General features: G+C 38.7%; 2 protein-coding genes across 7 annotated transcripts; one reads left to right on the top strand and one right to left on the bottom strand.

Moving 5' to 3' along the window:
- Nucleotides 1-215: 215 nt before the first annotated feature.
- Nucleotides 216-7,197, bottom strand: kifc1 (kinesin family member C1). Of its 4 annotated transcripts, XM_084131181.1 has the most exons (18): nt 7,150-7,189; nt 6,910-7,059; nt 6,018-6,044; nt 5,643-5,726; nt 5,435-5,531; nt 5,293-5,346; nt 4,652-4,687; nt 4,316-4,520; nt 4,062-4,227; nt 3,799-3,966; nt 3,084-3,203; nt 2,499-2,783; nt 2,187-2,351; nt 1,762-1,900; nt 1,445-1,584; nt 960-1,033; nt 759-834; nt 216-671 (listed from the first exon to the last, which is right to left on the bottom strand). In XM_084131181.1, exons 3-18 carry the CDS (start codon nt 6,027-6,029, stop codon nt 627-629), a joined length of 1,866 nt encoding a protein of 621 aa, XP_083987307.1. In that variant the 5' UTR covers nt 6,030-6,044; nt 6,910-7,059; nt 7,150-7,189; the 3' UTR covers nt 216-626. The 4 variants fall into 4 exon arrangements, with proteins under 4 accessions (XP_083987307.1, XP_083987305.1, XP_083987306.1 ...); XM_084131179.1 differs by lacking the exon at nt 6,910-7,059 and having other exon boundaries at nt 7,150-7,197; XM_084131180.1 differs by lacking the exon at nt 7,150-7,189 and having other exon boundaries at nt 6,867-7,006.
- On the top strand, nt 6,949-22,088 carry znf384a (zinc finger protein 384 a). Of its 3 annotated transcripts, XM_084131182.1 has the most exons (12): nt 6,949-7,089; nt 10,469-10,536; nt 10,868-11,162; nt 11,253-11,375; nt 12,868-12,906; nt 13,751-13,917; nt 14,169-14,245; nt 15,010-15,234; nt 16,650-16,817; nt 17,026-17,104; nt 18,128-18,286; nt 18,426-22,088. In XM_084131182.1, the coding sequence occupies exons 2-12, from the start codon at nt 10,474-10,476 to the stop codon at nt 18,819-18,821; spliced, it is 1,791 nt and encodes a 596-aa protein (XP_083987308.1). In that variant the 5' UTR covers nt 6,949-7,089; nt 10,469-10,473; the 3' UTR covers nt 18,822-22,088. The 3 variants fall into 3 exon arrangements, with proteins under 3 accessions (XP_083987308.1, XP_083987309.1, XP_083987310.1); XM_084131183.1 differs by lacking the exon at nt 12,868-12,906; XM_084131184.1 differs by lacking the exon at nt 16,650-16,817.
- The last annotated feature ends 886 nt before the right edge of the window (nt 22,089-22,974 follow it).

Raw genomic sequence — 22,974 nt, 5'->3', positions numbered from 1 at the left:
TATTTTTATAATAATTTATTCCTGTGAGATGCAATTCTCAACAGCCATTACTCCAATCTTCGGTGTCACGTGATCCTCCTTCAGAAATCATTATTGGCATCAATAACGGCTCTTAATATGGTTTTATCAAAATCCCCCTTAGGGTATAACATATTAACACAGAATCTCTTTCAAACATTGACAGCCTGTGAAATTTGAATAATGATAACAGTGGCTAAATTAACCGTTTTATTATAGAAACAAGTATTTTGACAAACCATGTTTACTATGGTAATTAGTTTGTAAGGGAAACAACTCATTTGTATTTTCACAGCAAGCAAAAGTAAGCTTTCCAAGAACAAAATTGTCCATTTGGCATCATATTCAGGCTCACAACTGCACTTCCATTTGGCCAAAATGGAAAATTTATTGATCTCTCTGAAGCACAATATGCATTTAATGGTTGTAAAACAATAGTAAAAATAATTGTCTTCCAGTAAGATTGTACATTAAAATGCATCACAGATATATAAAATTCAGCACAGAAATAAGATGCCAAAGACAGGAGAGATTAGGATATACATAAAATAATGCAAAGTTAAAAACATTTAAAAATGACCAGTGGATGTTCAGAAATGACAGCTAAACTACTTCCGATTGGCCGAGGCTGTTCCGATGACACAGTCGTTCACCTGCAACACAGCAAGCATGAGTTATAGACTGTGTTCTATATTCTCATAAAATAAAACATTTACATGTGATCACATAAGATCACTCACCTTGCTGGCAAAGCGCAGCGAATTCAGCGATTCACTGAAACTCTCTTCCTCAGGTGATATATTCACAAACATCAAACTGTACAGAGGTAAAGAAATAAGTCACATGTTCATTAAAACAACAATGAAAGAATTATATTCAGCAAAACCTCAAAGAAAACTACATCACAGGCTATAAAACATGTACTTGAACATTTTGCTTACGTTTTGCTGTTGCCTCCGAGGCAGTTCTGGAGGAGGTACGTGAGCTTTGAGTTACGGTAGGGAACAAAGCTGTCCTGAAAAGTAGAGTAAGAAATTGAGTGCATGAAATTATTGCACAGCAAGTAAACAATTTTGTTTAACTGAAGACATTTTCTACATCTAATAATGCACCACTTCTAGAGGCTCGTTCACACAAAGGATGATAATTATACTGTATATGTATATTATATATCCAGCTGATGGATAAAAACATTGACAGCCAATCAGAATCCATCCTGCAGTAACGAGCTTGAGCATTTAAAGTGACAGACAAGCACGAGCTTAGAATAAGCAGATCAATATCGTCCGCTGGTGTGGTGTGGACACTAATATAGTTATCTTCATCATAATTGTTCTTCGTGTGAACGGGCCTTAAGTGAGATATAAGAGTGTTAAATTCCCCAATAGCTCAGCATTAGGCTCCATATATTTAGCTAAAAATGTACCTTGTTGGCCAAAGCAGCGATCACAATTCCCAGGTTGGTGAGGGAAGAGTTGATGGCGGTCATTTCCTTGAAGCGCTCACCTTGAGACTGACTCTTCTGTACTCTCTCACTGCCGGCCAAATCCACTAGACACAGCGTGGCTGAAAAGCAAATCAATACACAGTTAAAATCAGGCATCAATGTGAAATATCATATCTGACTTTAAAACTGTGGACAAACTCAATATTACACATGAAGACTACTCTAAATTGGACATCTACACCCCTTTAAGAAGAGAAGTTTATCTATTATGGATGCAGGTAGTATGTGATCCTTACACTTGCACTTGGATTCTCGAGCAGAGTTCTCCCCCTCTATGTCTAGCTGGAACACAGAGTGAGAACGTGACGAGTGATCGTTCATGCCTGTGCGGGCAGTGGACCGGTTCTGGTTTGCCAACATGATCAAGTTCTGCACCTGAGACATGAGGAAAGAAAGAGGCACATTAATAAACTGCAACAAGCATGTATGAAACAATATAAACAAATCAATTATAACTGGGATTACTCTGAAATTTAACAAAGCTGTAGGGAGAAAATTTATCGCAGAATATTGTGACCATCTTTCCTTTCCTTTTGTGTCATATCAAAGTTAAACTGCTTATCAAATGAAAAGAGGAAGAAAATACACATTAAAATAAGTATAAAATTCTAATGTGCACTGATAAATCGCTTATAATAAATGCGCTTTAAACGAGCAGTACCTCATCCTCATTGTTAACTTTTTGGTAGGTTAGGTTGGTAACAGTGATCTCATTGTTGGAGATCTTCCTGATCTCATGTTCAGGTCTCTTGTTTGGTTTTCCCTTGAAGAGAAGATCTCGAAGGGTCTCATTGTAGATCTCCACAAAGCTGGCGGTGAAGGTGTACTAAAAATACCAACCCAAGAACACTCCATTAATTAACAAACCATGATGAGGGCAAAAGCAATAACACTCAGTGGATGCCCTGAAAAGATACATCACAACATATTTAACCTCTTTTGGACAACAGATGAAACTCTATGAAGCCCTTACCTGCCACCCTTGCTCTTGGAGTGCTTTGGCAGACTTAAAGATTTGCTGGACAGCACGTGGGATGACCCCCCACAAATCCTCCAGATCGCCCCCTTCCATAGTAAAGGTCTTCCCGCTGCCAGTTTGGCCATAAGCAAAGCAGCAAACGTTGTACCCATCCAGAGCGGACTGCACCAGAAGGGAAATCTCTTCGAAAACCTCACACTGTGAGGAACGTGGCCCAAACACGCGGTCGAAGCTGAAGTTGTAGCTCTTCTGTGTGTCAGCAGTGCGACCTGTGTGCGACTGAGGAAGAGAAGTGGAAAATCGGAGGGGTTCTTTGTCACATACTTTGAGTCAGGGGTTCTCAACTCTGATCCCTTAGGTCCACTTTCCAGCAGAGTTTTGCTCCAGCCTTGACCTAACTCACCCGTCTGTAACTTTACAGTAATCCTGAAGACCTTGATTAACTTGTTCAGGTGTGTTTGATTGGGGTTGTAGCAAAACTCCAAAGTAGACCACGATGGCCAGTGTTGAGAACCCCTGCTTTAGGTTATACCAAGAAGAAACATCCATAAAACCAGAAGCATGAGGAGAAGAATTTACCTCTTCCATTTTGGCAAGCGTGAGAGCCTTGTTGTCATTGGCCGGCAGCTGGATGTGCAGAATATCAGACTGATTGCCAGTCAGCAATGGGCGGACTCTACAAAACACTCGGATGTTGCCCTAAAAAAAAAAGAAAAAAAAAGAAAAAAGAGTGCGATTAATTAATGCATAGCATATATGCACATACATGACTAAATACTTGAAAATATTAGTGGGATTTTGGACCACTGACATCTGACTTAGTGCAAAGCTGCCCAGTATAATGGCTGAATCCAAAAAAACAAAAACAAAAACGCATACTTCTCTACGATACAGTATGCAAAAAACAGTGTGATAAGCAGTTTGTCTGAATTCACAGTCCTCATAAGATCAGGCAAAACTACAGACCTACTAATACTTCTGGTGAGATGGACAGTTTACTATCCCAAGAGGCCACGGGAGAGGATTTGTGCATGGCAGAGAAGTGACAACTGACACTGATAGGTCACATGGTGAAGTAATTAATTATTCAAAAGAACACCTACTCAGAGAGTATGTGATTTCAGACACAGACAATGTGACAAATTGAAACCCAGTGACCAACAGAATGCATTTCAGTCATGTATGGATAGGATCTATCACTTAATGGCATACAAAAACAAAACAAAAAAAAAACACAACAACACAGTTCTATATTGTTCTTCACAAACACACATAGGTCTTCATCACAGCTTACCTTGAGCTCTTGAATGGTATTGTGGAGTTTCCTTCGCTCCATTTCTCCAAAGTGGAGCTCTTCTCGTTGACGGGCCACTGTTTCCTCAAGGTTCCTGACCAGCTCTTGGCTCTCCTTCAAACTGTCTTGACACCGGCCCAGTGCAGAGGTCTGAATGGAGAGCTGAGTCTGAGAAAAACACAAGGATGTTACAGTTTGATAGTATCAGATCCCTTGAGACAGATATGAACACCAGGGTTAAATGGGGCCGTGTAGATGTATACCTGTACATTGCGCAGCTCAGACTCCAAATGATCCCGGAGTCCTTCCAAAACCTTATGCTCCTCGGTTAGCTTGCTGAGGTCTTTCTTAAGTTCATCTCTCTCTTTAGAGGCTTGCGCCAGGTCATCTTTCACAGTAGCTAGCTTTACCAGCTCCTCTTCACAATCCCTACAACAGAATCAGGAAAATTATCAGACAAATACATTAAGGACCACCAAGTTCGGATTTGTTATGGAGTTATTTTTAACACACTTACCTGAGACGCTTTTTGAGACCAATATTCTCCTCTTCGATTTCAGCCTTACACTTTTGGGCTTTGTTTATTGACTCTTTGAGACACTCGTTTTCCTGATTTACAGATTTTACTTTGCTCTGGTAGCTCTGGACTTTAGTCTCCATATCACTGACTTTGCCCTTCAGGTCCCATCCTGGCCTTCGTGACATACTTGAACCTGCAGTTGCTGAAAGTGGATAAATTAACCAATTGTATTATGTTAAAGTTTTGTAAATTCAAACACATTTAAAAATGGAAACATAGGAAAATATTTCAAACCATATATTCACACTCACACACACACACACGTTATATTACCTTTAGCAACTGCTGCAACTGGTCTTCTTTGGTCACCTTGATGGAAAGACAAAATTGATGACGTTATGTTGACATATTCCAACTTATGATATTTCTTTGCAACTATAATATCCAAGTTCACTGATATACAAATGGACATGAAGACAGGTGAATAGTTTGACCCATATTTTTGTACCAATTACCTGGTTTTAGTAGCGTTTTACAAGTTTTTGTGTGTGTTTGTGCTTATGACTAGTTAAAGTCGGAATGAAATGGAAGCTGTCTTTTCTTCCCTATTGTGCTGCAGATTTAAGTGAAATGGCTTCTCAAAAAAAAAAAAAGAAGAAGAAAAAAAAAAAGTAAAGAAAGTAGGGCAGGACTTGATTTTGTCCATGGGGAATTGATTGGATCGTTGTTTACGAATGCTGTGAACTCATGTGAGTGACAGGTTGCCCCGCCCTCGTGCCAGTAAACACATCATCACAAAAGATGTCATTGCAAGAGAAAGGGGAAGTAATTTTGATTAAAGATTAGAATGGCATATGAATTTAAAAAGATAACAAAATCATTTCAAATAAATGCTGCTATATTCCATAAAAAAGTCATTTTGATTTCATGCTGACTTTAAAGGATGCCCCCAAAAGCTACATGTTTTGCAATACCTCTTGAGGGGGCAACGGCCACTGTTGCGGCTCCAGTCGGACGAATAGGTTTGGCTGAAAGAAGAGAGACAACATGCTATTTTAGTCAAATAGAACCCAAAAGCTAAAACTATATATATTTTTTTTTTTGAACATAACTTACCAGGAGCTTTGACTGGCAGAGGCCGTCTCGGGGGAGCAACACTAGCTGCAGGTCTGAACCTTTGAGACGGCTCAATGTCCACCTTGCGCATCTTCTTCTGCAACAAACGAGGGTGTTTTTCATTACATATATATTCAAATATGGATTCCCATCCAATAGTGAAAATTTATGTTGAAGTATGCAAAATCTGAATGAACTACAAACTCACTTGCGCAGGCTGTTGGTACTCCACATCCATGGTGCTGGCATGAGCCCGTTTCCCAGACATTACAGGGAGACGGGATATTGCAGTCTGCAAAAGAACCAAGAGAATGACATGAACAGACTTTCAAAGATGACAGCAGAGCTATTTCAGATATGAAAATCAAAACAAAGGAGTTGTAGTTTAAGAATAATGCTTTCAAAACTAAATTGCTGATGTAGTGCATAATATTTCATATTGATATATATTAGTGCATATATACTGTATCTTTTAAACTAAACAGCAATGACAAGTAGGTTGGGCTCCGTATGCATGCATGCCAGTTGATTTGAACTTGTTGAGCATGTATCTCCTAATGCATTTTAATGTTTATAATCTCACCTCTTTGCTCATGGATCTTGATCAGCTCTTCATGAAGTCAAGCACAAAGTAAAGACAAAGCCCAAAACATTAAAAAGGTTAGTTAACGTTAATCAGCAAGGTAAACGTAAACATTAAGAGCCGAAATCAGCAAACTACAAGTTACTTATAAAAAGGTTTAATGTGAATTAACTAAAACAAACAATGGCTAAAAACATCGCAACCTAGCCGACGTCATTCGCGTAACTTTACGAAACATCGCACATATTTATACAATTTATTTCTATATATCTTCAAATCCACATAAAAACTAACATATAAATTATCATACTTACAGTTGAGGTATATATATTTAAAAATCACTAACCTTTTATAAACCTATCTAGTAATTACAATGACTGAAAACACACCCCAGCGCAATAATCTTTCGTAGCCGTTTGGATTTCAAATTGAAAATGTGTGTCTTTTCCCGCTGAGCTGTCATTGGTCGAATCGGAACCAATCAATGCAAAGCATACAATAACCCCGCCCACATGGGGAGGGAAACGGTCCTTCGGCACCAAACAGATTTCAGCCAGACAGTTTTCAGCCTTTTCATGGACACAAATTATATTTGTGAATAACAGAGGACTGTTTTGTTTTTTGCTATTTAAATATAGTTTATAAATGTTTATTTGTCAAATGTGCAAAAACATAGTACTTGTTGGCAATTAAATGTTAAGTAAACATGTTATCATAACCTGGTTGCAGCGTGTTCATATTTCTTCACATAATTATTCTTATTAATATGCATGATATACAAATACATGATGATTTTCGAACATCATTTTAACATTTTGCAACAAAAAACAAAACAAAAAACGACCTCACATGGCGGAAGTGAATTTGGCGGTAAGCTTTTTGTCATTTTGACCTCATTCGCAGGAAGTGTAGTCGAGCGGAGTCGGACAACCCTTCGAGAGAGAAAAAAATAGAAAAAAATTTAAGGGAAAAAAATCGGTGAATCCAAGGGGTTCGGGCGGATTTGGACGAAGTTTCCGAACTGTCCCGGCCCGGAGGAGCCCTGGGGGTTGAAAGGGAATCGCCAGCACCGGTAATTAACACAGAGTTATGAGTCAATTGTGCATTATTTCTCCAAATTTGAGCAACTCACGCGGGCGCTTCTCCCCCTGTCTCGCCAGCCGGAAGTCTGCATGAAGCTGCGTCTCTCTCGCATTGGCGTCGACGTTTTTTTTTCCTCTCTTCGGTTTTTTTTTTTTATCCTCGAGTTTTTTTTTCTTTTTTATTTTCTCAGTGAGACTAACCGAGAGATGGGATGGAGGCGTAGGGACATTATTGTTTGCAAGCGGAAGTTTACATGTTGCATAGCTTTTGGATAGTGCTGCTTTCTTTGCGTGCATAACAAAAGCTGACATTTTAATGGAGGCTGGTTGAGGAAGCCCTGATATCATTAATAGATGGTTTTATGCCTTTCCAGCTACATTTCCTTTAGATTGTTAATGCATATATCATTAACCTTGTCCCACTAGATAGAAACATGCTAAATGAGCTGTCATTGCAGAAAAACACGCATGCAACCCTCGCAAAACGAATAAAACGCGACATTGTTCACCTCCCTTGGTTTTATTTTGGCATGTATATGAAATGAAAGACGGTCAGATATGCACAAAAGTTGACTTGGAGGTTGACTTGCACATTTGATCTGGTTTTCCCTTACGATCATCGGTCGCACACAGATTTGGCGCAGGATCGATGCTTTTGTTTTGATGCCTATTTATAGCGCGCGCGATTCTCAATGCAAGTTCTGTATCTCTCGTGCAATTAAACAATTTGCGGTGCAGTTGCAACAGACAACAACAAATTGTGTGGTTGGTTGTTTGTAAAAAAAAAAAAAAATCTAATATAAAAAAAGTCGAAGTGTTTACCTCTTTTTTTTTTTTTTTTTACAACTTTTATAAAACTGTCACTAATATAGCCCTGCTGAATTATTTTTTTTAACCAGCCTAACCTAGTTCGCTGGTCTCCCAGATTGGTTATTGTAGTTTTTTGGCTGGTTTAAAGTCAGTATGAAATGAAAATTCACCATATTTTCTAAATGTATGTGATGATTTTATTGTGAACAATTCATCAGTGCATGTGTTTAATGTTTAGGGCCCGAGCACCAAAGGTGTGGGAATTGCTCCATTTATTTGACCTCGTAATGTTTAACGAAAATGTCATAACTGGATTTTCCAGTGAAAACAACAGGCTTCTCTCTGGTGATGTATGCAGGACTTCTCCAATCAATTAGTTTGCTTAAACTCCGCCCCTGCAGGCTCATGTTCATCTGCCTCCTCTTTAAATACAATGCCCACATCTCAAAATGCCCCGCCCTACATGTTTTTTTCAATAATCCGTTACACTCAGACGAATGTCACAGTATGGACTTGACTGGTTTTAGCTTGTAGACTAGTTTGCCAAAACTTTTAAACCATGAAATCATTCAAAAATTATTTTTTAAGGGAATATTGCAGTATTTTTTTTTTATAAAAGATTTATCCATGCACATAATTATTTTAAAATGTATGTGCCTTTGTTGTCTTTAATCAATCTCCCTCCCACCCACCCCAATAGAGGGTATGCATTGACGGCACTTTCCCGCAGGAACACGCCCCCCTCAGCTGGACTGAGCGGCAAAAGAGCTGGTAACTCTATTAAGAGTTAATAGGGGGAAACTGCGAAAACGCAAATAAAACAAACAATAATCAGTTTAAACTAAAGGTTGGACTTTATATAGTGTTCCTTACAACTTACCAAAGATCCAGTGATCATGGATATTGACATGCAGCCAGGAATTGTGTTTCCTGACATTTATATGTGCCTGATTTCCACCCCGGGGAAATACATAAAGCAAATTTGTCTGTGAACGCTTTATATAAATACAATATAGGTAGGTCTAAATCCATGTGATCACTTAAATCAATGTTATTTATCATCATATCGTCCAGCCTTAAAACTTGTATTGTTTAAAAACATCCAATTATGCAGAATATACGATGCTAATTATTTAATTGATGAGTTGTCAATACAGTATATAACAATACAATATATAGGGTATGGTTTTACCCCTAAATTCAGCATATTGACACAGAATGATAACTGCAAATCCATCTTTTGCTGCCTGGGGTCCAGTTGTTTCTGTGAATTTCAGCGATCCATTTGCTTCTCTGTTCTGTAGCTTTCGGAGGTCTGTAAAAATATACCTCAGATTTCTTGTCTAATCTAGTTGTACAGTTAATCACAAAGCTCTCTCCAGTTTTAAATGTGTTTTTCGCAGGCATTGACGCTGAAAACAAATGCTGCCGTTCAATCTTTTTGCCACTTAGTGGGCGTAACCACAGTCACCCCGGCCAACGGTGACGTCACGCGCATACCCTCTATATCAGCGACGTCTCGGCTGCATCCGAAATCACATACTTCCCTACTATAGTAGGCAAAACAACTGTATGTTTCAAAAGAAGTATGTCTGAAATCAGGGTACTCATAAAAGAGTAGACAAAACGTCCCCGGATGACCTACTACTTCCGAGATTCTGAAGTGTGCATATGATGGACGCGTTACTGTCCCAGAAGGCCATTGGAGAGGATTTGTAAATGGCAGTAAAGCAACCTAACTGACTGTATGTAGTATGTCAAGGTTACATTCATACTGTATAGAACATACTTTTTTAGCGGTAATTACTTGTTCAAATTAAGTACCTATTCAAGAGAGTATGCGATTTCGGATACAGTCCTTTTCTCTGATGACGTTGTTTTTGGTGTAGGGGCGGGACGACCTGTCACTCACATGACATCACAGCAACAGCAAACCACAACCATCCAAACATCAAATCAATTCCCCATGTATTAAACCAAGTCCCATCCTACATTTTTTCTTGCTTGAGAAGACGTTTCACTCTGATATACATCACAATAGAGAAGAAAAAACTTGCGCAAATTCCGTTTCATGCCAACTTTAAACCAGCTGAGCACCAGCTTGGCTAGACTGAGAGACCAACAATACATCTTTGGCTGGTTGGCTGGTTGCCTGGTTCAAGCTGTTTTTCCTGCAGGGAGGTAATATGCAGGCTGAGTGGGCATGCATGCATTTTTATGTTATTCATTTGTGTCAGTTATGTTTTACACATTGGGTTGTGCATGTATTGTGATTCCTAACCCAACACGCCTCTTTGCCATCCACCGGAAAGATGCTTCTTTATCCTTTGCCTAAAGATAAATAAAGTCAAGAGAGTAAAAATGCATGACATTTGACAGATGTTTCAAAGGAAATAAATGTAATGCAAGGTACTTGGGTGCCAAAATGAATAAGTCTTGTCCAAGTTAAGTGAATAAATCTTCAGGCCACACGAGAAACATAAGGGCGAGGTGTCATTTCAGAACTGTTGCCAAAGGCAGAGTGGGTGTTTTACAAGTTATGTTGCTTTTCAATTGCAGAAATAATGGAAGATTCCCATTTCAACTCATCATACTTTTGGTCTCCCGTACCAACAGTACAAGGACAGGTAGACACCTTATTATTGGACTCTCTTGTACAGTACATCGTTGTGTCTTTAACAGACACGCCATGCTTATTGAGCACAATTTAGTAAATCAAAAAAACAAAACAAGCATACCAGTCCGGGATGGCTAACACCAGCCTCGCACTGATCCATGTGAAAGTTACACACTGGAAGCCCAGCACAAGCATTGAGAAAAAGTAACCCTTCCCTCGCTGCTCTCTCCTTTTTCCCCTTCATCCTTCATCTGTGTTATCTCTCAATCCATCGTCCTTTTCTCTTTCCTCCTTTCCTTTTTTCCCTTGTTTTTTTCCATTCGTTCCCCCTGCGATTTTAGATTGAGAACGCCATGTTTCTGAACAAGATGAAAGAGCAGCTGGGACCGGACAAGGGCGCTTCTTTCCCGCACTCGTCCGCGGCGCACTACCCTACGGCGGTGCTGACGGTGCCAGGCTCGGTCGCCATGGACACGGGAGCCATCGGGAGGGTGCCGAAACAGGAGGGTGGTGGAGGAGGAGGAGCCGGGACAGCAGGGCCGCAAATGACTGCCGTTGGAGCACACCTGCACCCACCTCACACGTCCCAGAACATCACAGTGGTGCCCGTACCAACTACTGGCATCATGACTGCAGGTGGGTGTTCAAAGTTATCTCAAAGTGAAGAGATATTAACTAAAAGTTACAGAAATTTGGTCAAAATCATGTTTCCCTTCTGTCTCTCAGCGGGGTTAGTGATCACGACTCCTCAGGGCGCACTGGTCACTCCTCCTGCTTCCTCTCAGTCTTTTGTTTCTGGACCACAAACGACTACCATGATTGTGTCCGCTCTGCACCCAACAAACACAGGTAAACAATTTAACTTACCATTCAGACCCTTCCATCATATCCACCTTTAAATAAAAATTCATAGTTGTAAAACCAAAAGTATAAGGTTAGAAATAAGATTGTTATTATGTATAGAATATGAATTATGTATAGAACTTCAATAAATAGTATTAAACTTGCATTTATTTCATTGTAACATAATTCATGTTTTTTGTATGTATACTGTATAAACACACACACACACACGTGTATATATATAGTATCTTGGCATTAAATTACCAAAAGAATAAAAAAGTGCGAGGGTGTTTCTAATACAGCTGTTGAGGGAGTGATAGTAAATTTAACATCTTTCTGTCTGACCGCCATGATCCGTCTCTCAATATCATTTTCATCTATTGGAGAGTCAATAGTGGATTTTTTTCTTTCACCTTTGGAGGAAATGTTAATGCTAAAATTATATTTGCTGTGGTCTCCTTGGATACCTCTATAGACATTTACCATGCTATAGTTCATTTAAACCCAGAAATGTCCATTGTTCATTCGTATATCCTTGTTGAGCTTCGTGATTTCGCATGTTTGCATAGATGTCGATGGAATTGATGTGCAGGTCTTAAATTAAATTAAGATCTTAAAAATGGTATTAAAAACTATTAAAGGTGCAATAGGTGATTCTCTACAGAATGTTTTTTTGTTATAATTGTTAAAAGTCTCCTCATATCCTGATAGCAATCACTGTGTTAAATGGTCTAAATGTATTATATATACATATCATCTGTGGAAGGCTTAGGACCATAAAATGTTGAACTAATTATTATATTCTGTCCGAATGAAATAATACAGTGACCTAACTGCCTGTCAACGTATGTTTTTACATTCCCTCGCGCCCCTATTCGCACAGACATCATACGTCATCAGCACATTTCATGCTATGCAGAGTTTATACAGACAGACCTCAGTCACGGAGCAAAGCAAATAAACAGCAGCCGTCTTTTACAGTTCCTAACAAATCAAAACAACGAGCTTATGCTGCGCTCACTTTGTAACTACTGTAATTAAGAGATGGCAACCCATGATGTTCTAACCTGAGACTCAGAATTATGCTTTGAGACACGAGGTAGTTTAATGCCGTCTCTCGTGACGCTTTGCAGAGAGCTGTGTGCAATCATGTGTTTTCGAGGAGGTGTGGCTTTAGACGGCAATTTGCAGGGAGGGTGGGATCGTATGCTTTCAATGCTAGCAGGCTAACGTTAGCATTTCCCAGATCACCTACTGCACCTTTAAATTGGAAGTGCTGAACCTGCAGATACCCTATAATTATTATTATTTTTTTCACTAAAACACCAGACACACACACAGATATGCTTGCTTACGCAGCCATCTCAGAGCCAAAGAAGCTGTAGGAAGTGAAAGTGATAGTGACTGTGGAAGGTAGTGAGAAGGGATGGATGATGGATGGAGAGAGGGAGGGACAGGGAGCTCTATATGTTGAGTATGTTCTGCTTTTTCCTGTCAGAGGCTGTCCGGTCCCCTTCCCTCTATCTCCACAGCCACTGTAAGTATAATAGCACATGTACATCTCTACCAGAAACCTGCAATGACACTCACTCACACATCATTAAAGCAGTTATTGCAATGAAATGACTTTTTATTTACCCTGTGTATTCATTTAGTGGTTTTAAAGGGATAGTTCACCTAAAACAGAAAATTCAGTTGCCATTTACTCACCCGAAAGTTGTTCCAGACCTGTATGAGTTTCTTTCTTCTGCTGAACACAAAAAAAGATATTTTGAAGATTTGGAAGTAAGAAACTCATACAGGTCTGGAACAACTTTCGGGTGAGTAAATGATGACATACTTTAATTATCCCTTTGATACATGGATTAGCAATGTGATGGCTATTGACTAATAGTATTTACATAACCTGTCAGCAACCACCTTTTGCTGTGATAATATTTCAGTTAAATTAATGAATTCATATTAGAACAACATTATTTAATATAATACAGTCATTTAGCTTTAAAATTGGGTCAGAAATTTTTGTACTCAGGCATAATAAGATGATTGGTTTGGAAAACCGCAATGTTTTAACAAGGTAGACCTTTAAAAGTTGGGGCATTACAACGTTGCATAAGGTTTTTAGCACACATTTAGGTCAATTTTATTGAAATTTATCTGAAAGGTTTACGAAATAATTGACTTAATGTTTGTAGGTCATGTCAGACCATTGAACATTTCAGACATTTTGTTGAAAAGTGCAGTAAAGAGTTTCTGTCACAAGTTTAAAACTCCTCATTGGCTTTATCTTCTGATTGTAGTTGCAGGAAGAAATTATGCACATTATGTTTTATAATCAATATTACATTACTCTTGTTTTTTTGCCCTCCTGACATGAACAGACAAGAAAGAGGATGGCAGTATCCCACCTGCTGTAGTCATGCCAGTTCCTGCGAAGCGGGGGAGAAAGAAGAAGTCCATGATGCAAAGGACAGGTCCCGTTTCAGCCCACACACTCGCCACAGGAAATGATGCGCTGATTCTTGCGCACCTGGCCGCTGGGGGACAGGTGAGGTGTCGCTGAGGTGTCATAATTTTACCTTCATATAAAGAAGTTCTTGTTTATAATAAGTCAGTCAACTATGAAAAGGGGTCAAATCTTAATTCTTATTGTAAAAACATTAAAATTGTGAGAAATAGACAAGTTTATTATTGTGGTGTTGTTATTTGTTTAAAAGACTCTCAAAACACGCTTCCCTACTAAAAGTAGGGATAAGTAAGTAAAAGTTTACTTATGTTAAGCTACTCACTGTTTTACAGCACAACACAAGTGACCCGTACGACCTCTCCAACGATGAGGATGATCATCAAAGCAAAGATGGAAACAAGTCCTACAGGTACCTATTATTGGTTAAGGAATATCTTAATTTAAACAGGGAATTATTGAAAAATATAGCCATTTTTCTTCAATATTTGCTATTATCTTGGAATTCTGTGGTTTTAATTTAATACTCTATTATCTGATTTATAAGACTGTAAAAAAATAATGGTACTTTTAACAGTAAAAGACTAAAATGCAACTGTGAAAGCGTAATTGTTTAACAGTAAGTTTCTTTGGTCTATACGGTCTCACCAACACTGTTTATATACTTATATTTGAGCTTTATTCTAATAAGTTTAATTTCATGACATTTTGACTGGGAAAATGGTTGTTTTCAGTAAGAAAGCATCTATATATCTAGAAGATAAATGTAATGCATTATTTTGAATTTATGAGATGTATTGTGATACATTTTTGTCACTGATTCAGTATTTCAAGTAAAAAACTTCACTAAAGGTCTTGAAAGTGTTTTCATGGAAATTTTCAATACAAAAGCAGCCTTCTTAATACAAAACTAATCTGACTTCACCACGGACAATTCGGACAACCTCCGGTTGTCAATATAATACAATACTACAGTACTCGGGATAATTCCCGTCCCCAATAAAATACAATATAATACTATAGTATTTCAGGGTAATTCCCTTCCCAAATACATACAATACTTTGAGATAATTCCCCTCCCGAAGTATGGTGATGGTGTCCCATTAAGAAGCTACTATCACTTTCTAATGCAGTTTGGATTTCTAATGCAAATGCACTGCTGATTTTTCTCTGTAGGTGCCGGATGTGTGCGGTGACGTTCTTCAGCAAATCAGACATGCAGATTCATGCCAAGTCACACACAGAGGCGAAGCCGCACAAGTGTCCTCACTGCTCTAAATCGTTTGCCAACTCCAGCTATCTGGCGCAGCACATCCGCATCCACAGCGGCGCCAAACCCTACACCTGCTCCTACTGCCAGAAAACCTTCAGACAGCTCAGTCACCTACAGCAACATACACGGTATGTGTGTGTGTGTGTGTGTTGTGTACCTTATTAAAGTATGTACTACTACACCTCTTACAGGATGGACACACGTCTAGCCAGGGCATTGTTTAGTTGACCTAGTTGTGCTTTTGATTAGGATAAGCATGTTTATCTTTATCTTTTTCCATTCTCTCTTTCCCTTTATACCTCCCTGACGTAGAAGTTAAGTTAAACATGCTGTGCAGTAAGCGCTGCACTTATTTAGCTTCCACACTCTGCATTTACACTTAGAAATTAGCCTTATATTAGTGCACATTTATCCAGGTTAATGTTAAAGGGATAGTTGACCCAAAAATTTAAATTCTGTCATAATTTACTCGCCCTCAAGTTGTTCCAAACCTGTATGAATTTCTTTTATCAGCTGAACGCAAAGAAAGATATTTTACTATTGTAGTCTATGGTGCCCAATAACTTGAACCAACTTGTTGGTTCTTCAAAATATCTTCTTTTGTGTTCAGCAGAACAAAGAAATTAATACAGGTTTGGAACAACTTGAGGGTGAGTAAGATGACAGAATTTTTGTGTCAACTATCCCTTTAACGTTAGAGCGAGTGGCCATGTGAAGTTGCTAATGTTACATGTTTTGAATGATGAAGTCATGTTTGAGGTCACACATCACCTTTTTGTGGTCATTCTTTACCATATTACGGCCTGGACCAGTCGTGTTTATGATCTGTCACTGCGTGACTATGCCAGTTCCTGTGGAGTTTTCTTTCCTTGACTGACTGACTGACTAATTAAAATTGAATAGACCAAGCCTCCTCTCGCAGACTAACGTTTAGTCGACTATTGGGGGCAGCCTTAATAATTTTTGACTTTAATCCCTTTAGTGTGTAAAAACTAATTAGAACCATATTGACAGTAAATACACTTAAATGGGCGCCTAGCTGGCCTGAAGAATATAAAGCGTCATTTAGTCTTTGTTTGCTTCTGTATTACTTGAGTTTCTTTTCTACATTATTTGGCTTGTCATGTCCTTTTCCTCTCATTTCCATGTCATTTTTATGCTATTAACAAGAATGAGTCTTTAATTGAATTTCATCTCACTTTATCTTCATCATATCTGTTTCATCTGCTTCATTCTGCTGTGGTTTAAAGGCTCTGGGGTGGTTTCATATAAACCTATAGTTAGGGAGGGGGAAAGGATGCTGGTGAGAGAGAGAATGAGAGAGAGAGAGGATAAGATGAAGTGCCTTGTGTTTTTGTGTGCTGCGTTTCGTAACCCAGACACCACAAAGAGCACCGTCACATTGCTAAAAGCATGAAACCTACAGCAAATTTTTGTGATACAGTCATGATTTGATCCACATAGGGGTAATTTATTGATTTATTGGTGAATCTCTCTCTGTTTTTTTCTCTCTTTTCATCCCCTTCCCTTCATCCCTTGTTAGAAACCACACAGAGGGCAAACCGCACAAGTGTCCTCACTGCTCCAAATCGTTTGCCAACTCCAGCTACCTGTCCCAGCACATCCGCATCCACAGCGGCGCCAAACCCTACACCTGCTCCTACTGCCAGAAAACCTTCAGACAGCTCAGTCACTTACAGCAGCATAACAGGTAACAGACAGGGAGAGAGAATCAGTCCTGGACTATATACAGCTCCTCGCATCCTGTTCCTCTTTCCTTCCTCCTCTGTTGTCTGTCATCTGTCATGCTGTAGTTGTGAGGATTGTGTAGTCTAGACACTCCAGAATGTATTCATGTGTTCTTGAAATTTAGATCCTAGATCTAATTAAATGCTTATTTTTTTCTTTCTTTTTTGAAGGATTCACACTGGTGATCGGCCGTACAAGTGTGTCCATCCCGGTTGTGAGAAAGCTTTCACCCAACTATCCAACCTCCAGGTAACCATCTCCAGCTGATTTATAGATGCTTTCTGCAGAAGTGACTGAAATCCTGGACCTGTGGTGAATCTGATCAGCATAAACTGACACTAGGGTTGTGAACAGAGTTTGTTTTTAATAAGATACTGTACCAAATGATTTTTCATGAGCTTTGGTTCCACTGCGGACTGAACACTGTACTAAAGTACACTGAAAATTACTATTCAAGAAGCCCATATGCAAATGAAAGCCCACTTCAGTTCCAAAATTATTGACTCTTCGGTTCGTTTTAGTGAATCAAAAACACTTATGAATACGTATGAGTGGTTATTGCATTATCTGACTCATTTACTGAACCATAAATCAACTATTTTGTCACTTGAGACCTAAATCAGTTTAGTAACTGGTTTATATGATGTGTGTAAATACACATTTTTCTTCTGTGTGATGCAAAGCTGAATTTTCAGCATCATTACTCCAGTCCTCAGTGTCACATGATCCTTTATAAGTCATTCTTATATGTTGATTTGTTGCTCAATAAATATTTTATCAGTTGAAAACAGTTGTGCTGCTTAATATTTTTGTGGAAACTGATGCATTTTTCAAGGATTATTTTAAAATAGAAAGTTCAAAAGAACAGCTTTAATTTGAAATAGAAATCTTTTGTAGAATTATATACTTTACTGTCACTTTGATAATTTAATGTGTTCTTGCTGAATAAAATAATTCATTTCTTTAAAAAAAAACAAAAAAAACATACTGACCCCAAACTTTTGAACTGTAGTGTAGTTGGGTCCAAATATTGGATTGCATTTATGTCATTAAAAGGTTTTTTAAATGTGCCTTTTGCAAGAATTGGATTTGAATTTTTTTCTGATTTATCAAATCTGAAATTCTCATAATTTGGCAACAGAGGGCAGTAAATGCATTACATTAGTATTGCACTCCTTATGATTCCCATCCCTAACTAACACTAAACTTAAATAAAACATTTCCAAATACAATTGTGTATGTATTTTTTATTAATTCCGACTGTTTTTTCAGTCTCATCGAAGACAGCACAACAAGGACAAGCCATACAAATGTCACAACTGTAATCGCGGTTATACAGATGCGACCAGCTTGGAGGTTCACTTGTCTACGCATACGGTGAAACACGCCAAACTCTACTCCTGTGGCCTCTGCAACCGCGCATACACATCTGTAAGATCCCTCCCACAATGCCTGAATCCTTCATCGACTGTTTTATCATTCTTCAGTTTTATTCTCCTACAAATATATATAGGAGTTAGTCAGAGATGTTTGAGTTTGACGCATTTTTCTATTTTTGTTTCTTTTCTAGGAGACGTACCTGATGAAACACATGCGGAAACACAACCCAGACCCTCTGACGGTGGCGGCTGCAGTGGCTGCCCAGCAAGCCCAGCAGGGCCAGAACCCGGCTCAGCCCTCGGGTGGAGGAAGCGGCAGGGGTCGCGGGCGAGGAAGGGGCGGTGGAGCTGCGGGAGCCAGAGCGGGACCAGCGGCTCAAGCCCAGAACCAGCCCAATCCCAACCCGCCAACCAGTTACTCTGTTACGGAGGGAATACCCTGCCCTTTCGACCTGCATCAGTACAAGACCGTGTCGGCTGGAGAGATCCAGTACAAGCCTGTCAGCGTGGCCGACCTGACGGCCCACAAAGACCTCTGCCTCACCGTCTCCACCTCTGCCATCCAGGTGGAGCACATGAACTCGTAGAGCAACTCGAGGAGGATTAGAGCGAGGAGGTGGGGCGAGGAGAAATGGACCATGAGTTGGGAAGGAAATAAAAACACTGCCTTGGGACAGAGGAGGATTTCCAAATTCAGACTGGTAGGACGTGGGGAGGGAAGGATGGCAGATGGAGGAGAAACGAAGAGATGAAGGAGGAGCTAATTAACTCTTTGAGTTGTCTTTCTTTAGACTTGCTTTGCAGTGTCACAAAAAAGGCCTTAAGCTGTCATGATGACTATTTTCAGTTAGCAACTATTTCAATATATTCAATACTCAACCCCTTTTGCCACTATAAAGTGCAACAGTCGGCTTCTGGAAGTAAAAATCCCGTTCATTTTCTCCATAGGGTAATTGATTTTTTAACAATATCTTACGGTGTGTTCACACTTGGCATGTTTGGTTCGATTAAAACGAACTCTGGTGCGATTGCTTTATTAGTGCGGTTCATTTGAATAAGTGTGAACGCTGCCATCTAAACCCTAGTGTGCATCAAACAAGCGGACCGAGACCGCTGATAAGATTGGTCTCGATACGCTTCCAAACAAGCTCTTGTGTGGTTTGAATGAAATACTAATGCAACACGGACCAAAGACATGTAAACGAACCAAAAACAGGACATGATGTCACAAGATGCGACCCTAAAAGGACATAATGCTCAAGCATACCTGTTTTTTTTTCTGGTCATAGAGTTCGGTACAGACGTCAGAACCGCGTCTCCTCGCAGCAGATCTTCATTTGTGTGTGTGACGGAGGAATTCCTGTCGCTGTTTTGACTCCTTTACACATTTTATAAGCTCATACACGAGTTCTCAGCTGGTCAAAAGACCATCATATGTAGGCTACGCACACACAGCGAGCGCATTTAGCCAAGAACACAACATTGTTTTGAATGTTCGGTAAGTTCTGTCTCAAAATATACATCATAAAAGCCGACCAATCAGGTTGTGAACGTATCCCTATGCCTTAAGGTTTGGTATATTTAGGTTCGGTGATAAAAATGCCAATGTGAACGCTAAGAAGACCAGGACTACATTTCTTTTTTTCTTGGTCCAGACCAAACCATCCAAGCGAACCGAACTACAAGTGTGAACACACCCTTATAGACATTCAAAACAGACCTACTGTGAGCTCCAAGGTTGTTAATCAATGGTATATGCTTCTGTTGAAGCCATCAATCCACATTATTTCAACTTATTTTTTAATTAAGCAAGTTTAATAGTGGAATTCCTGATGAAAAACTACATTGGCCACGATTCTGCAAAGACATCTCCAATAAGCTAATCACAACAAGCTAATTGCACCAAGCACTAGAACCTTTGTGTTTTTGTCCGACTTTCAAATCCCTTTTTTCTTCAAAATCAAAGTTTGTAATGATGATTCACCCTATAGCTAGTTGGTTTGGTTCATGGTTTATAACTTTAATGAAAATATATATTTTTAAATCCCTATGGGAAAAACACTTCAGAACACAAAGGCCATTGAAAAAGTTACTCAGCAAGAACCATGGATTATCAAAAGAAATAAAATAGGGATCTGTGAACCTCTCAAAGAGTTTCCAATGATCTGAGAGCCAAAGATTGACATAACTGATTTCAAAACCTTCCTATAAACACATCATGGTCTTACACCTAATTTTTAGAACATATTTTAATAAGTAATTTCGTTCGGCTTCTTTATACCACCACTAGCTAGTTTTAATGGTCTACATAAATAAAATTGATAGTGAACAGTTCGTAGATATGTTTTCAAACGATTCCATTTCAGAGAATAAAGCACTTTGTTAGTGGAAAAGGGATAATTGAGCAAATTTATTTTATGTTGGTGATAAAATTTGTCACGTTTTTTCCATCACTACCTAGATGAACACACAAACCTAAAACAAAAATGAATTTGCTTCAGGGATTGTGCGAGTATGAATAAAAACACTCCGATACACATCATGATCGCAACTTCATGAGTAGCAGTTAACAAAGACTACCATATGCTTTTATCAAGCTGTGAAAACCAGCAAGTTTACTTTTTTCTCATTTCTAAATGTTACAAATGCTGGTAAACAAAATAGACAAAAACCAAAGTATCCGATAAATGAATTGTACAGAATTGCATCTAGTTTACATGAAATATTTTGCAGGAAGATGCACACAGACCTGCAGCATTTAAACAGGTCAATACGAATAGTTCACCCAATAATTACATTTAATTTATTGTCCCTTATGTTGTTCCAAATCCGTATGACTTTGTAAGCACTTCTGGAGTGTTAATGCCTTTTATGACACTGCTTTGCAGGCCTGCTGATTGACATGTCAAGTAAACGTGCAACTGGTTTGTCACTGCCAGCTGAGACCTGTTGGAAAGAGGAGGCCAAGACTGCACTAAAGGGACAGAAGCTAATGGTTTATGGGAGATGGCACTTAAATGAACTTTTTTTATTCATCGTTTCTGTTTTCGTCGTTACATTTTAGCCATTTATCATATGTATTTTTCTATTGTCCTTGTGTATGTATGTCTGTATGTGTTTGAGTGTGAAGGGTTGGTTGAAAGCATGTAAGAGAACATTTTAAGAAGGAGATGAATGTGTGAAAACATCTATAAAGTTGTCAGATTTTTTTTTTTAAAACCTTAAGTTTAGTCATTTTATATTTTCTTGACCTTCCTTACAAAGAGTTTTTGTTTTTTGTTTTTCAGAAAGGAAGGAAAGGGGAAAAAATATTGTGCAGACAACAATTTGGTTACCAGGTACTATTTAGTAGTGTTTTTTTAAAAACCTTTAATACTAGTTATTATTATATTAACTGTTATTTTTTATGCAATTATTACTATCACCATCCATTGGGAGTTACTCTCTCTGTGTGTGTATATATATATAGAGATGACGTGTTCATTCTAAAGGGAAGGATTGTCTTTCTGGTCCAGCTGAAATATGATTTTTAAAAAATGTATTAAAGGCAACATTAGAGATCAGAGTACGGGATGTTAACATATTGCTAAACCATCCGATCACTGACCTACATGATGCCATCTGTGTCCAGTAAGCAGCCAGGTGATTGGCTAGTCCTCCACTTATAATCCTCGTTGTATCCATATATGTCTTTGGAAAATAACACGGTTCTCAATATTATTATTAATGTTACTTCTGTCACTCCTAATACTTATTATTAACTACTCTTTAAGATGACTTTGCTGTATAGATCAACACTCATTCATCTGACGTAACTGTTTCTCCTAATATGAACAATAAAAAAGATAAACACATTTTTTTGGAATAGTCACGTTATTGTCCAATGCAATTTGGATGAAAATCACAATTTGCTGTTTGACTTTTCTTTTAGATTTTTTAAGAGCTTGGAAAATGTTTTTTGCATGCACATATACTAGTTTTGCTCCCCTCTGAAAAAAAAGTCCTGATTTGTTGTAATTGCAGTTCTCAGATAAAATTGTAACATTTCATACAGCGTTTAGGTTAGAACGTGTGGGTATTTACAAAGATGAACATTTTAGGAGCAATTGGGATATTTATAGTGCCGTATTCAGAACATACAACACTTGTTTTAAAGAAAAGTGCTTGTTTTATCTATAGTGCTTAACAATGTTTTTGTAATAAGAACATATTCGCATTAAAATGATCATAAATAAAAAAAAAATGTGTTAATGAAAAGGTTTTATCGTGTCGCTGCATGTTCCAGACAGCCGGTCAGTCTGTGCATTAGAGGATCCGATTCATTCAGAAACAAATGAGTGGTTGAATCATTCACTCAGCTGATTTGTTCAAAACACTGATATTTCAGGAACGAATGAACTAACAATTACATGTTGCTCAGCGACTATACGGTTGTTTCTACTTTGACTTTGTTTGGAACTATTTATACGACTAGTAGGCTTAGTATATTATCAGTAATCAAGGGCGTAGATTTGGTTTGAACATTGGGGGGGTTGAAGTTTGGGTATGCCTCCTGATATTGTGATCATGGTATAAATATTGGGGGGGTTGTAATGCATAGAATTAAATATTGGGGGGGTTATCTCCCCCCCATCCCCCCCACAAACTACGCCCCTGTCAGTAATGCATTACAATTACAAGTGTCTGAGAATCTGTGGATTTGTTGTACATGCGGTGTTTGGTGGATTTGGGGCAACCGGA

This window comes from Abramis brama (assembly GCF_963993115.1).
Source record: "Abramis brama genome assembly, chromosome: 12".
Taxonomy (NCBI): domain Eukaryota; kingdom Metazoa; phylum Chordata; class Actinopteri; order Cypriniformes; family Leuciscidae; genus Abramis; species Abramis brama.
Note: the sequence above shows the minus strand (reverse complement) of the source record. Positions and strands in the feature narration are given on the sequence as shown.